This window comes from Nothobranchius furzeri, chromosome 1 (genome assembly GCF_043380555.1).
Source record: "Nothobranchius furzeri strain GRZ-AD chromosome 1, NfurGRZ-RIMD1, whole genome shotgun sequence".
NCBI lineage: Eukaryota > Metazoa > Chordata > Actinopteri > Cyprinodontiformes > Nothobranchiidae > Nothobranchius > Nothobranchius furzeri.
Window position 1 is genome coordinate 86,386,813 of NC_091741.1, and position 17,202 is coordinate 86,404,014.

General features: G+C 43.2%; 1 protein-coding gene across 8 annotated transcripts in view; it reads left to right on the forward strand.

The window, feature by feature from the left end:
* Positions 1-17,202, forward strand: part of pcdh19 (protocadherin 19) — a 76,752-nt gene that overhangs the window by 39,640 nt on the left and 19,910 nt on the right. For 4 of the 8 annotated variants that reach the window (XM_015947598.3, XM_054739161.2, XM_015947615.3 and 1 more), the window contains exon 4: positions 1,984-2,156. In XM_015947598.3, the coding sequence (XP_015803084.3) occupies positions 1,984-2,156 (173 nt within the window). Of the gene's footprint in view, positions 1-1,970; positions 2,157-17,202 lie in introns of all 8 variants that reach the window. The other 4 variants (XM_070550995.1, XM_070551007.1, XM_070551003.1 and 1 more) reach the window with 1 other exon arrangement.

Below are 17,202 nucleotides of genomic sequence, written 5' to 3' on the forward strand. Positions count from 1 at the left end.
CCTGGCTCCAGGGTGGGACCCCGGTAACCCTCCTGGCCGGTACTCCGACTCTTTGAATTTACATTCATGAAAGATCCTCTGATTATTTTGTTTGTATTATTTAAATTTATTAAAACATTTTTCCTCGTGTCATCTTGGTACTCTTGGGGGCCCCTTGGTGGTGTGGGGACCTAAAGCAGTCGCTCAGCTGGCATATGTCTTGGGCTGGCTTTGAGTTTATGCAGCTATTGTGATATCCTACAGAGTGCTGTGAAAAACTTCCTCTGGGAATCATGCTGCTCTTCCCATCCCCTGAAAGAACTAAATTACAGAATACTTTGACAGAATAGAAGTGTTTCTGCTGAACAGTGACATCGCTCACTGCTAAAACGGTCGTGACATGCCGACATCTTAGCAAAATTATTAAAGGGCTGAGTTTGTATGGAGACACAATGACTGAGATAACCGGACCAGGCTATATTCCCCTGTCTCCTTACCCCTCTCCCATAAATTCCCAGAACTCCTAAAGTGCTGCTTGTGTCACAACTCACCTTTCTTTATTGACGTAATATTCAAAAATTGTTTTTAGCCTCCGGAGTGCAAAATCAGATCTAAATTCCTGACTGTATTTCAGACCAGTGCGATGCATCAGTGACACCTTTAACCCTCTTCAACAACCTGCCAGAGACAAGTGTTTCATAAAGAGTCCCCACCTGAAATCTTTGTGAGGAAGTAAAGAATAAATGTTTCCATTGTGCATTGTTGCTCAGGCCTGCTGCTGTAGGATACTTGATAGGTTTGCAGGAATTCGGTGACACGGTTGTGATGGGGGGTCATGTCGAAATTCCCTCAAGCTATAGAGCTTTTTGTAGTTTTTACCTGCAGCTGTAAAAAAACAGAATGCTTTCTTTTGTTAGAGGTCATACCCATCTTTTGAAAACTCATTACGGGTTTCCCCCCCCCCCCCCCCCACACACACACAAAAAAAAAAGAAAGAAAGAGATTATTTGCATTAACATGAACAAAGAGCATTCAAGTGTGGGCTTCTGCATTATACTACAAAGAAATCCCCTCAGGAGCCAGTGAGCCTATGGTCTGGGACAGGTGCAATTACAGTGATAACAGATCAGAGAGCCAGCCTTACCTCCACTGCAGTCCTCTCTCCCAGGCCAGAAAATTTTATGGCTTTAGTTGAGCTGCTACCTTGTACTGTCCTTCAGTCCCTCTAATTTCACCCTCACTTTGTTTGCACCATTTTGTTTTTTTGTTCCTTTCTTTTCCCTTATCGTCACCTCCATACACTTCTCCTTTTGCATCCCTCCTTGCACGGTGCATGCTCTTTCTCATTTAGTGTTGTTTGTAAAGTAGAATTTGTTGCAGTGGGGTGGAAATCAAATGAAGGGAAATCACGCTGTTACTGTGCAGCTGTTGATTGTGCCCCCACACCCCACCATCTTTATTGACTCTGAGCCCCAAACAAGACAGATGCTCCGCTTGTATGCTTCCAGCACTTCCTCCATCCGTCTTCCTTCCAGGAATTCCTGATTACTGCAGTATTTGTTTGATTGCAGTGAGTGAGTGCCTCCTGTTTGTTCGTACTGATGTCCTTGAAGTCAGCGCGTCCCACCAAAATGTCCCTGTCTGAAGCGTCCCGTAGTTTCCCTGTGAGGCACTTAATCCTAGAAAGCTTTTAATTTTAAAAGATTTGCTTTTTTTACCTTTTGTTGCTGCAATCAGATGCCTGGGTCTTTGCTTTTTTTCAAAAGTGTAGTGTTTCATAATAGACTTATAGAAAATATCTATTTTTAAGCTTTGATTTTATGTAAATTAACTGTTGAAGGGTAAAAAAAATCCCTGCAAAATATTCAAAACGCTGACAGGGATTGAAAGACGGAAAGCTCATCACAAACCATCAGAGACCTCGCTGCGAAGGACACTGTGTTTGAAAAGGTGACGTGACAGTTAATCAACATTTCCCTTTTCTCCCTGCTGGCCCCCATGTAGCACATCAACATTCAAGGACCTGGAGGGCAACAGTCTGAAGGACAGTGGGCACGAGGAGAGCGACCAGACAGACAGCGAACATGATGTCCAGAGAGGACACTATGTTGACACGGCTGTCAATGACATGCTGAACATGACTGTCCCCCCTAATGTTTGCCAGCTGCCAGACCAAGGTAAGGAAAACCTGCTTGTTTATTTGTGTGTGTGTGTGTGTGTGTGTGTGTGTTAATAGGTTTGCAACATCCTTTGGAGTCTTTTTTTGCTCATTCTAAGATAAGACCAATATGGATTTGTGTGTGCTTCAGTCTGTTTTTATCCTAGTGGATCATCCTTTAAGATCCATTATGCCCATTGCAGGTCTCAGATGTGTGCGAATAACATCATGGTAGCCTTTTTTTTTGTCTTTGATGTCCTGCACTCGCAGCTAATGTGAGGAATCTCTGACAGCTAAGGTTACCCTTTGATACCAGCTTAGGCAACTTCATTGACTGATAGTAGCCGCGTCGGCTCTTGAAGCCGGGCTGACGTTAGATGTGCCTGAATGGCAGCAATTAGGCTCACAAAGGTAGAAGGTGGAAATCTACATATCTCCATGTGTCCTAATCTATTATTCAATGGGATAATTTAGCAAGGAATTAAAGTTGATGTTTCAATCTTGACTCGCCGTTTAAAAAGACATCTACTTGCTTGGCAGAAGTCAGTGGAGGGGGTTGTGTTCATTTTAAAGACCGCCAGTCAGACTGAGAAAAAGAGAGGGGTCAGTTGAGCCCTTTTCAGATTGACATTCAATATGTGTGGACAATTCAGTCCGGTTTTTAACCAGAACTGTTTACAGACACACCACTTTTGCACCTGAACTTGTCCTTTCGGCTGCCTTCACACAGTAGGGAAAAGTTCCAGATGTCTGAGGGGGAGGGGTGGAAAGGCTGAACCCAGATATTGCGGAAACATAGTGCGGCGGGCGTACATGTGTCATTTACCCAAACAAAGCTATTCAGTCAAACATGGCCGACGAAGAGATAGAATTCCTCTCACTGATCAGACTTATGTTAAGCATAATTCTGCGCACACAAAGACGCATAAGAGGCCTGGATGATGAAGCTCAATGGTTAATAAAGAAATCACAGAAGGGGTGTGAAGCACTCTGTCACGCGTCTAGGAGACGGTACCGTAGGAGGCGAGCTGCCATGGTTTGCCGCATGCTACAGGAGTGAGCTATCTCACTCCCCCCCGTACGGAACTCAACCTCACCAGTCTGAAGCAGCCACCTTGTCCGTGACAAGTCCGGTACTTTTACTAGGGGCTTCGTCCGGTTTAATTATGCAAAAGGTTATCCGGATGTTTGTACTCAGACACAAAAGTCTTAAGGACAGAGTCCCGAACATTTCCGTTTTTCATGGCCTGTCTGAAGGGGGCTGACAGAGAGGAGAAAAAGTGGGATGAAGATGTCTGGAGCAGACCGGAATGTTACCGTATGCACACGGGGATGCTTATGGAGCTCAGAGGGAACTCCACGCACGCAGGTGCAGCAGCTCGGTGGAGTAAGAGTCAGCATGTGTGAAAATCACAGGCATTTTGGGAGGATTCCCATTAGCACATTGAGTCACAATTAGCAGGAGACAACAGTGTTTTTTTTATCAAAAGGACTCCTGTGAGGTCGTGTTTGCTGCATCTGAACTGTTCCATCGTTTAAAATAACAATAATTTGAGGTTTGTATATCGCTGCCCTGAAAAAGCTGCTGTCTTTCTACCTCCTCATTCAGGGGGGTATTTGAAAAAGGCATTAAGAGTGAATTTGATGTGATTGATATAAAATAGAAAGTGGTGTGTTTTTATCCAGGGCCTGTGAAGTGTGTGGGTGTGGTTTGAAAGGCAGTATTATTTGCCAGTAGGCTCGTTCTCGTCTGGTCCCTGGCACGTTTAACCGACCAGATGCTTCGCTTGGAGCTGCTTCGCTGTTTATGTTGTTTGTCAGGGGAAAGATAACACTAGACAACCTGCATTTTATGTTCATGGAGAATGGAGTTATAGAAATGCATCTGTCTTCCTGGCCGGCAGCATCTCCCCCTTTGAAACATCTTAGCTGAAAAATGCAGATCGTCAGGAAGATTGGTGACCACTGGAATCAGCTGGTCCTGTGCATTTTCTCCCCAGCAGCTTGGACTGTAATGAACGATGAGAAGTGAGTTTGCTGTCTAGTGGTTGCCAGCTTTAATTACTTCACAACCAGCAACAAATAAATAAAAAACACTATTTCTATGCCTCTAATGCACGCTGACAGGTCTTCTGGTATTGGGATCTCATTATTGGAGACAATTAGAAATGATGTACATGAAGAATATTACAAGGGGAGAGCTCTCTGAGGCGGTGCGTTTTTCATTAACACCACCAATGATTGTATCTGTTTCAGCAAAATGGAAGCATGCCTCCTGAATGTGTAATGCAGCACAAACACGGCTGGTAAACACAACAAGAGGCTATTTCACAGCGCCGTCCATTCTTTTGACCAGAACAAAATAGATGATAACAAAGTATCTGTCTGGAATTACAATGTGTTTGCTTCTTATTGGCTTTTCTCCTTTTTTTTTATGTGGATTTTACGCTGACTCGCTTCCACCCGGCAATTTTCTTCAGTAAAACCCGCGACCTCTGTGGAATCGTTCTGCCTTTGTTTTTGTATGTCTGCGGGCTGTAGTGGGCTCACCAGACGGGCCTGTTGGTAGTCGTTAAATGATTTGACCAAAGATCACATGCAGAAATATAATGACACGGTGAATGCAATTGTCTCCCTGTTAGCATCTCAATGGTCTAATTATGCTGTGAAAGGGAGGACAGGGTGGCAGTGATGGGCAGATGATGCACAGCTGAATCTGTCTCTCCTGTTTTATGAGGATTTTACATGATCAGAACTTCACTCCTCGGGATCGTATTCCTGCTACTTTATTCCCCTCCTCTCTGTAAAAACCAACCTGTTCATTGAGACAAAGACAGAATCTTTGGGGGTTGGGGAATACTAGAAGTCTCATCACGATTTTGTATTTCAGGATTTATGACAAATTTGGATTATTTTACAGCTGTGTTAATTTTGTTGAAAAAATATTTTCGTTTTGATTTTTTTAAACAAATTAATGAATTTTTGTGAACAAAAACTAAAACTTAAATTTGTACTTCTAGTGAAGATTAAATTCTGACAAATATTGATCGATATTTTCCTCGACAAATGAAAAACAACAACAAAAGTTTACAGTAACGAAAATTCAATAAGAAAACGGAAAAGATGGGAGAACGAGAGTCAAAAAAGAATGAGCAAATGGAACAGGCGGGACAAGATGAGAAAAGAACCAATCAGAGTCCAGAGCCGGCCGTCAGAGCTTCTATTTTCATTTAAAAGTCCGATAAAATTAAAAACTATGATTCTGAAAGTGAAGCCTACCACAGATCTGCTATTGTTTGCATAAACTAGAATTAATGAATTATGTATTTGTGAACCAGGAAGAAATCTATTTAAATATATATATTTAAATATATATATATATATATATATATATATATATATATATATATATATATATATATATATAATATACATATTATTGCTTCTCAGCAAAGATGTAGTCTTGTACTTATTAAATAAACAAATAACTGAATTTACCACTGACGAAGCTGACACGTCTGTAGAGACGCGCTGAGGCTAAAAACGATCTGATTTATCTTTCTAATTGACAAAAACAGATACTAGTCTGTAGAGTGAATGGCTGAAATAAAATAAAAAAGTAATTAGGCAGGTTCACTAAATGCCCTGCTGTTAAAATGTCTTCTGGAAGTAAATCTGTTGTATGGTGTGCCTACCCTGTCAGCTAAAACAGAAAACAAGTTGAGAGGCTGCAATTGCCAAAGGACTACAACAACACACCAGCTGAGGGTAACAGTGCCTGGCTTTCTCTCTCTCTCGCTCTCCTTTTTTTATTGTGTGTGATTTTTATTGTTCTGTTTTCTTGTGTTAAGTGCCGAGAACAAAAGGAAGCTGGGAGCAGAAGGGAGGAAGGGTTAAACTCCCGGGCTTTCACCACACAAATGTTTACCGTTCCCAGTGCCATGTAAAGGCGCTGTTTGCCCAGAAGATGAGCCGTCGTTACCTTTTGACAAAAACCTGCCTCCGTGTCAGAATGTCGGCTTTCATGTGGGAATGTTTTTGTGTGACGAATCTGTGCCGTTAACTAGCGCAGGACCACATCACAGTGGCCCTTTTTTTGTCTTTCTGAAGCATTTTAGCAGTTTGATTTCTGTCTCCTGTCCAGGGGTTACCATTTACTTCCTACTGTTGCCTTTGCAGCATTGTAATCCCTTATTTCTCCACCAGCTACTACCAAGGGAGCTTGTGAAGAGAGTTTTCACTTCTATCTAAGCAAATGTTTCTGCTCAATCTCTTCCAAGCATCTAAAGCAGCATGTTAGCTCTTTTTTAAACCTGACCTTAAATATCCTCACCCACTGGATTAGATTAGCAAAGTATCTGAAGAACAAATTGGCCAGCGTCTATATTTAGACACTTCCACTCACATCATAAACGATGTCAGTGCGCTGTTTCACAGACTCTTAGAATTACAGGATTCCACCCAGCCAATCATCAGAGATCAAGCTAGTCACAGTGCGTACGATGGCACTGTTTCATACCATACCATACCATACCATGCCATACCATACCATACCATGCCATACCATACCATGCCATACCATACCATGCCATACCATGCCATACCATACCATGCCATACCATACCATGCCATACCATACCATGCCATACCATGCCATACCATACCATGCCATACCATACCATGCCATACCATGCCATACCATACCATACCATACCATACCATGCCATACCATACCATGCCATACCATACCATACCATGCCATACCATACCATGCCATACCATACCATACCATGCCATACCATACCAATTTATTTATAAAGCTCCATTTCAAAATAACATGGCAACTAACCAAAGTGATGTACATAAAAGAGCCAAATGCTTGAACAAATCAACAAAACACAATGAAAGCATGAAAATCACATAAAATACATAAAATCATAGCATAAATAATTAAGGATAAAAAAATTCTGCTAAAAACAATAGAATAAGAGAACAGTTGACACCACTATCAAAAATAAAAATAATGTAACGAATGATAAAAACCATTTGAAATGGCAAAAATAAAACCAGAAAAGCTACAAGATGGTGCGAGGTAGGTGTTAAAAGTGAGCTACTGAATCATAAAAACTAATTTAAGAAAAATAAACCCGGTGCTGGATTTTCATGTAAAGTGTCACGGAAGGAAGGCAATACAGAAAAAGTGTGTTTTAAGGGCCGACTTGAATCGTTCGACCAATCAGCGCGGATCTGTGATGCTCCAAACATGGGTGTGTCTGCAGAAATGGAAAACTGCCTTCCTTGAGCTCGTTTTCATAGTCGGATCTCTAAAACTAATGATGGTGGAGTCATGAAACTCTCACATCACATGGTTAAGTAGTTGTGCTAAATAAGGATATATCATCATCGTTTCATAGCATGAAAACCAGAGCTGCCATATTTGATCCTGTGCCCAGAATGAGTAAAATAAATTATGGATATTTTTAAAGTAAAATGTATTGTTTTTGCAACATAATCATCATATTGATGTAAAAGTAGGGACAAAAATAATAATATTGAATTGAATCTATGAGAAACAGAGAGGGACAGCTTTTGTGCCAGTCAATCTCACCAGCGGTGATGGTGATGAAGAGGAGGAAGATGACACTGAGACAGATCTTCAACCATTCTAAAATATTCTAATATTGTATAACTGATCAGACATTATATATATTGTTCAATATCTTTCAAAAATGTTCTACAGTAATGAGTTTTTATAAGAATAAACTGTATTGTTTAAATCTTTACCGAGTAATGGCTCTCCCGTTTCTGCCGCTGGGATAAAAATGGATGATATGGTCATAACTATAAAAGAAGAGCTCTATAAAAGGAATTTCTCTTTATCTTTACAGGAATGTCTGTGAAGTTTGGGGGGATTTGGATGAAATGTGCGGCTTGCTAGCTTTGGCTCCGAGGAACTATTAGTGTCAAGGGAGAAGCAGAGGAACAGACTCAGAGGGGGCTGGTGACAAAGGGAGATTAATCTATTTTTTTTACTTTCTTTGATTGTTGTAACTCACGTTGTAATTCCTCTCGGATATAGATGAGCCGTGGTTTTCAAGGATTAAGATTCCCGTATTGTTAAATGGCTTGAGTTATCTCTGTGGGTGGGAGAAGGGGAGCATTGTGTCATTTTACAGCATCCCATTCCTGGCTTCAGAGGCTTGTGGCCTTGGATCTGGAATTGTTTCCAGGTCATTGTATAAGTGCTCATCAAATGAAATCAGCACTTCTAGGGTTATTAGACTCAGAGGGATACACGACTGCTCAATTAGTTAGAGCAGGGAACAGGCCTCTTTTATTTCTGACACATTCCTTGGCCTCCACCTCTGGAGAATATCTCTCATCTATCTATTAGCTCCCTGTGGGTGTGTGCCTGAAGCTGGAGCCCAGGAATGGAAGCCCCCTCCGTGGGCCGCAGATTTCTCCATATTCCCTTTCTCCATCAGCAGATCCACAGGGTTTCACAGTTCCTAATTGATTTAAGCTCTCCCTCCATTTCCCTTCACCTTTTCCTTCTCTTCCATATGTCTCCCCCCACCCCTTCTCCACCATCTCCTGACTGCAAGCATCTCCAACCCACACGTCCTAACTTTGTGCCAGTCAGGCACTTCCCTTTCCCTGTTGAATTAGAAAAAAAAAAAGAGTAAAGGCACCTCACATGTTTCTGCCGCGAACTTGCCCTAAATTCACCGCGGGAACATTTCTAGTTTGCAGTTCTCTGATCTACTAACGAAAATGCTGACAGGTGTCAGAATCAGGAAGGCAACAGGAATGGGGCTGTGCTGACAACACGGGAGGAGGAGAGTGTGTGTGCGAGCGAGCGAGACAGAGATTGAGAGATGAGCTCAGAGTCTAGTAAGCAGTCGTGGTGAGAGAAAATAAAAGGAGAGGAAGAAACAATCTCTCTGACAGGCAGAAGGGTTTTTTCCTTCTCCTCTCTCACTACGAGGTAGCTGTGAATTTGCCAGAGGACGTGAATGATTCTCAAACAACATTTGATTGAATTAAGCATCAGAAGTCTTCTTGTGATTTGTGCTGGCAACAACACGTGTTGCGTTCTGATACTTTATGATTAGATTAACATACAAACTCTGTACTGGGACCATCCATTTTGATTTGGATTTGCCTAATCTAATGTGGAACCGGTGGAGGTAAAATGGCTGACAGTGACAGAGAGCTCAGTGCAATACAAGCATTAAGGAAGATCGAGTGCAAACACACTCCACACTCAAACACACCAGAGATTGCTCGCTAGCAGGTGTAGTGGAGTCTGTAATGAACAACCGAGATGCAGATTCTGCCTCCGAGTTGTGGAGACTTCAAATAAAAAATAAAAATAAAACGAGGAAGGAAATAAAACGACATTTCAAGCTGTGTCCATCTGGGCTTATCTTTTGTATTGTGCTTATCAGTGAATGCAATTGAGTTACACCGTGAGGTGTCTGGCTCTGTCATATTGAAATTAGATCTAATATAATAAAATCAAGCTGATTGATATTGATTTTTCACCTTGTAAAAAAAAAACCAGAAGAAGGCCGATATGACGAGAAGGAGAGATGTGATTTTCCTCTTCTTTTACCTCTTTGCACGTTTCTCAGCGTGTGAAGATAAACTGTCTCTGCTCAAACAACACTCCTGGATTTTCCCTTTTTTGTTATTATTTAAAATTCTCAGTGGCCTCTGGGTAGTATTTGTTTGCCGTGCTTTCGTAAGTAAACTGTCAAATTCTTTAAAAAAAATCACATGAAAGCACATTCTTGTAGTTGAGTTTATTGCGGAGAGATGGGAAGAACTAAAACAAATGTGACAGGTTCTGATTCTCTGACTGGTTTTTTTGCAAGCATCGCCTCTAGCTGCTCTTCCTCAACTGTGCACACAAGCAGAGACGCTAACAAAACGGCGCACAAAAGGTCTGCATTTCCAAAAACATATACGGCAGCATAAAGGCATGCCCCCGACCCTCATGCTGTCAGAGCTCTTCTGAATATATACTCAGTGTGTTTAATCAGCTCGAGAGGGGACTGCTTATCTCTTTGCACTTGTCATGGATAGCGTATTGAACATATCAGAGAGAGGAATGGGAATGGTTCATTATTTTCTAGAGCTCACAATGAGCCTGATGTATCTCGTTGCAGGCCCTCCACTGACAGCTCATTTTCTAGACAATCGTGGCATTCATTTCACAACGTGGCAGGGCGAGAGAGAGAGAGAGAAAGAGAGACTTAAAGAGAGGGAGGAAACACAGAGGCAGACAGAAAATAGGTCTCCGGATCTCCATTGCTTATTCATGATGCTGTGGCATGCTAGGTGTGTTAATAATCTCCGCAGAAACCAAGTGAAACGCTGTTGTTTGTTGAACACCTCGCCAAGCTGGGTCCCAATCAGCAGCAGATGGGAAGACAGGGGGATCAGGATGATCCCGGACAGAGGGACTGAGATTAAGAACAGGTAATGTGCAAAAGTTGATGGGGGGCCGAGTGTGTATTAAAGAGAGAGAGAGACAACCTGAATCTTAAATACATTGCAGAGTGTGTTCACAGCATATTGAGCATGTGTGCTCACAAGTGTGTGTCTATAAAGGTTAAATAGAAATGAAGTGGGAAAGTGAGATGGGGAGGAAGATGAGGAGATGGCACTGGAGAGAAATACTGCAAGTTTGGGGGGAAACGAGAGAAATCCTAGAAGCAGACCTATGGGGTTGTGTTCAGTCGACGTGCCTTTTGTGGCGGTGATTGATTCTGATTTTGTCTGAGGAACTGAGGCCACAGACATTTTTCTAACCTCACTGCATTGTGTTTTTAGTCCTTTGAGGTCACAGCTCGGACACAGCCCGCTCTCCAAAGTAACACAAAGCAATAAGGAACCGTGACTGTGGCCCAACTGAAGTTTGCAGGACTGCAATAAGGAGTGTCTTGTTTTTGGTTACAATGTTGGTTTACCAACAAATGAGTTCCTTCAGATGTTTTACATGCTTGCAATTTTGTCCAGAGTGCTTGGAGCATATTGTAATTTACTTTTAAACGTATCATCTTCCACACAAGCTGAAGCATCAAAATTAGGCCCCCGTGGATCGAAAAAGACTCTGCTTGCATGCAAAATATATTTCTACTGGGGCCGAGTTATGGTTATGATGTCAGCGTGATTTTCATACACAGATTTGAAATAATATGTTGCTGCTGTCGTTGGTGCCTTTTCATGCGACTGCTCAGCATTTGCAGGGAGGTTTCTAAAATGTCTTGAAATTTTCACCAGCACAAGTCTGAGGGTCTGATCCATGAGTTGCTTGGATTTTTAACATGTTTCAAATTTTTGCTAGTCAAAATCACAATTGTTGCCATGGGTGTCTTGAGCTCATCTGATTCTAGTCTCTGTGTTTATGTTTATGTTTATTTATTTCGCAGATGCTTTTATCCAAAGCGACTTGCAATTTATAACCTATAGGGCATGTTGTGATGTGTGGGGGAAACCGGAGTACCCGGAGGAAACCCAAGCATGCATGGGGAGAACACGCAACTCCACGCAGAAAGGCCGCAGCCGAGTTTCGAACCTGCAACCTTGGTGCTGCGAGGCAACAGTGCTAACAACTGCGCCACCATGCAGCCCATTGTCTCTGTGAATCAGAAATGGTGAGAAAGGTTAGAGAGGGTTTGGCAACTACATTGTAATATACATTTCTCACCAAATTGCAAAAAATACACAACTGTGTCATGTACCCCGTGTGACCAAGCTTTCTTTTTAAACATGCTGTAAAAGGTACCAATTTATAAGGGGAGGAGTTAAGTGACTCAGGGTTTTGTTAGAGAGTGAGGGAAAGTGTGAGATCGATAGGTGGATTGGTGCTGCGTTTGCAGTGATGCGGGCGTTGTATCGCTCTGCCATGGTGAAGAGAGATTTACCGGTCAATCCACACTCCAACCCTCACCTATGGTCACAAGCTTTGGGTAGTGACAGAAAGAATGATTGTGGACACAAGCGGCCAAAATGTTTTCTCTGCAGGGTGGCTGGGCTCTCCTTTTAGAGATAGGGGGAAAAGCTCGGTCCTCTGGGAGGGGCTCAGAGTAGACCTGCTGCTCCTGCAAGAGGAACAAGTTCAGGTGGCTCAGGCATCTGTTTAGGATGCCTCCTGGACACCTTCGTGGTGTGGTTTTCCAGGCATATCCAACCAGGAAGAGACACCAAGGAAGACACAGGACACATGTCGCTGGAGGGACTATGTCTCTCGGCTGGCCAAGGAACATCTTGGTATTCCCACGGAGGAGCTGGCCCAAGTGGCCGGGGAGAGGGAAGTCTGGGCCTCTCTGCTTAGGCTGCTGCCTCTGCCACCTGACTCTGGATAAGCGGATGAAAAGAGGTTGATGGATGGATGGAAATGTGAATATAAGTAGAAAATTGTAAGAATCTTTTCATTTTTTGGTCATAAATACTCACGTGAGATGAATTACTTTTACAGCAAAACTATCAAGTGATTGATTAGATGATTAACAAGTTAAACATGGAACAGTACATGAGATGAAAAACGTGATCAGTGCTCATCTTACTTTAAAATGAGCCACAGAGACATACTAAACTTGATATAATTATTGTAATTACAACACTCTTCCGAGAAACATAATCTTTTTCTGCATTTCTCTTCCACCCGTCTGATATGGGCATTCTGCCATGGACAGGTGATCGTAATCTGAACACAATTTGCCCCCCAGAGTGATAATCTTATCATCATTTGCTGTCAAGTCAATATAACCAGGCACTAACAAAGAATCTTCTCACAAGTGCCATTCTTTATTTACACATTTTACACCACAGGCATTTGCAGCAAATGCTGAGACTGCTGCACACACACCTGTCGTGATGACAATACCTGCAAGGAGACAAAGGAAGCCGTTACTGCATGAAATAAACTGTTGCAGATTCTTAATCGCTGCAGTCCTCATATGTGTTGAATTTCACATTCATGGAGGCGCCTATAGACAATCATCCAAAGGAGAATTACAACACGTCGGCTGCACCAATGTTGTTTCAGCAAATGTCAATTATGTTGAAGTGACAAAGCTCTCCAGTCTCCATGGTAATTTGGCTGCAACAAAGAAGAAAGGAAAGTAATATTAATTTAGAGAAAAACGAGGAGGGAAGAGCTTCAGGTATGATTTAGTGACATTTAACCAGAAGGCTAAACTTGTTTACTTTAACTCTGAACCTATTATTCCAAACATGGTGATGAGGTGTATCTCTGAATCAAAAATAGACACATTTAATGTGTTTATAGGACCAATTTTTGCACAGTTAATTCGTTTTAGCATAGTTTATTTGATTGTACCAACATGGATTCTTGGCCAGCTGTTGTCTGCATCGTCTAATTTTGAGTTTTAGTGCAACTCTGGGAGTGATACTGCTGTTCTAAATCTAATGGCTTTTATTCAGCTTACTGGAAAAAAAAATAAAGTGCTGCTGGGGGAACATGTTCCCCATCTGATCAGCCACTGTTGATCTTTTATATAAGTAAGCCATCTCTGTGTATAAACTGTTAAAGGGGACATATTATACAAAACTAACCTCTTGCGTTGCAATGTGGTTCTCTTAACTTGTCCATTCATTTTCTGTCAGTGCTTGGTTTTGGGAATTATCAGCCTAAAACAAGCCATTTAAAAAAGTAGCTATTTGTGACATCACACACAAGGAAATTAGCCTATCACTGCCACTCACGCACAAGAGAGCAGCTCTAATCTGAGCCCCTCCCAGATATCTGATGACCTCACCTCATTGCAACCAGTTAGGGAATAAGTGGGTGTGGCCATAGTCTGCTTGTTTTGTTAAAGTGACAGAGCCTAAAATGCCTCATTCTGGAAGGTACTGAAACCATCAAGAATGAAACAGCTAAAGTTTTTATGCAAAGAACTTCCTAAACATGTTTTGTATCAACCATAGATTCATAATGTGTCACCTTTAAGCTTCCCTGTAATCTCTCTGCCCTGAATAGAAAAAGTAGCAAAATGTGACTGCACATCCTGCTCCTATATTCGTTTGAGCCCATTCAAACACAAGCTTGCTGATGAAATGGTTTGACTGTGGACTGATACAATGTGGAGTAAACAAGTTGATGAGGACATACTATACACATAGACTGGTTGAAAGGAGCCTCAGTGTGTAGCTGGAAGTGGGCAAGATAGTCACAGAGTGACTGCCAAAGCAAGGCTTGTATTACAGGGATCCCAGGATATCAGGCAGGGCAAAGTCTGGCATCTGGCCCAATGCCTAGATAGCTATAATCAGCTCCATTACCTGTAGCATGGACGCCCAGTTAGGAGCCCTCGTGGTGGAACTATAGCTGCACTGCGGGGATTAAGGGTGCAGAGGAATTTAGGAAAACTACAAATAGTGTTGAGTCGCACAGGTTCTGGCTACACCTGCTGCAGACACACACACACACACACACACACACACACACACACACACACACACACACACACACACACACACACACACACACACACACACACACCACAAGCATGCAGTGAATAGGGGGATATTTTCAAGACATTATGAGTCTTGGCATGAGGCACTTGTTTTATCATCTCCTGTTCTATTCCTGTGAAAGGAAAGATTAAAAATACTCAGCTATGTTTTAAGGGGGTGAAAAAATCTGCTGTTTTCTGACAAGTACACTGTAGCCCACCATTTCTGTCAAAAATAAAAAGAGACATTTATCACCGCAGCTATTACTCCCCCCGTGGGAAAAATGCTTTACATCCCTCCTTTCAAATCCATTTGGGATTTCCTTTGTTTAATATTTTCTTTTATTTCACTCCCTAATTCCTTTTGCCGTTTCTATTTTTATTTGATCTCAGCTCGCATCACCTCAGTTTGCCTGACAACATTATTACTCAAATGGAATATGAAGCAGTAATATGTACAGTTATGTCGTCCTCCTCAGTTGTGGCAACAAAAGGTTACTACCGTATTTTCTGGACTATAAGCCGCTACTTTTTTCCCACGCTTTGAACCATGTGGCTTTCAATGAGGTGCGGCTTTACTGAAGATTTTCCTTCACCTGCCAGGGGGCGCTTTAGCAGAAAGTGAAACAGGTGGAAGTCAAAAGTGGAAATCGAAGAAAGTGCTCATTTTAATTTAGCACATGCAAGCAGCCGGCACGACGAAGAATTATTTTCAAATCCATATCCCCTCATCATGGTAACTACACGTATGAGTTCATATGTTGCCACATTTAAGTTGAAGGCCATCGATCTGGCAGTAAAGGAGGGAAACAGTGCTGCCGCACGTAAGCTTGGCATGAATGAATGAATCCATGGTTCGGTGCTGGAGACGGCAGCAGGAAGAACTCATTCAAGCCAGCTTCAACCGGGGATGATGACAGCAACACGGACAACGACACTGACATCGCCACAGAAAAGGTATGTGACGAAGCTCTTCTGAGGCTGTTCAACTCCGACACTGAAGAAGAGGACTTTAATGGCTTTAGTGCGCAAGAGGAAGATGAGAGCGGATGACTTTTTCTGGTAGGCAAGTGTGTTTTATTTACTAACCAGGCATGTTTTGTGAGCAGTTTTTATTTTCTAATCATCCAGGGCTTACTAATGCTGTATCAGCGCTGTTCTTTTCTTCTAAACATGCATGCAAATTATCGGTAATAATGTGTCATTTCTGTTTTTATTTTATAACCATCCAGAAATATGAATGCTATCAGTGCTGTTGTCTTTTCTAAACTTGCAGACACGTTCACCCGTGTGTAAAATTCATTTTGTTGAATTAAAACAATGAAAAACCTCCATGTAGCGTCTTTCTGTCTAATTATCTTATGTTATGGCCATACATGCGCTGTGCGCCGGAGACCTGCATGTGGCTGCTGTGCCGTAGATTGTATTCGAGTGTGGCGTGTGTGTGTAGAAAACCGTCGTCGTCGTCGTCTTCCTCCGCTTATCCGGGTCCGGGTCGCGGGGGCAGCATCCCAATTAGGGAGCTCCAGACCGTCCTCTCCCCGGCCTTGTCCACCAGCTCCTCCGGCAGGACCCCAAGGCGTTCCCGGACCAGATTGGAGATGTAACCTCTCCAACGTGTCCTGGGTCGACCCGGGGGCCTTCTGCCGGCAGGACATGCCCGAAACACCTCCCCGGGGAGGCGTCCAGGAGGCATCCTGACCAGATGCCCAAACCACCTCAACTGGCTCCTTTCGATCCGAAGGAGCAGCGGTTCTACTCCGAGTCCCTCCCGAATGTCCGAGCTCCTCACCCTATCTCTAAGGCTGAGCCCGGCCACCCTACGGAGGAAACTCATTTCGGCCGCTTGTATCCGCGATCTCGTTCTTTCGGTCATTACCCAAAGCTCATGACCATAGGTGAGGATTGGGACGTAGATCGACCGGTAAATCGAGAGCCTGGCTTTCTGGCTCAGCTCCCTCTTCCCCACGACAGATCGGCTCAGCGTCCGCATCACTGCAGATGCCGAACCAATCCGCCTGTCGATCTCCCGATCCCTCCTACCCTCACTCGTGAACAAGACCCCGAGATACTTAAACTCCTCTACTTCAGGTCGGACCTCTCCCCCGACCCGGAGGTGGCAAGCCACCCTTTTCCGGTCGAGAACCATGGTCTCAGATTTGGAGGTGCTGATCCTCATCCCAGCCGCTTCACATTCGGCCGCGAACCTACCCAGCAAGAGCTGAAGGTCAGAGCTGGATGAAGCTAGGAGGACCACATCATCCGCAAAAAGCAGAGACGAGATTCTCCTGCCACCAAACTCGACACACTCCACACCACGGCTGCGTCTAGAAATTCTGTCCATAAAAGTGATGAACAGAACCGGTGACAAAGGGCAGCCCTGGCGGAGTCCAACCCTCACTGGGAACAGGTCCGACTTACTACCGGCTATGCGGACCAAACTCACGCTCCTCTGGTAAAGGGACTGAATGGCCCTTAACAGAAAGCCACCCACCCCATACTCCTGGAGCCTCCCCCACAGGGTGCCCCTGGGGACACGGTCATAAGCCTTCTCCAAATCCACAAAGCACATGTGGA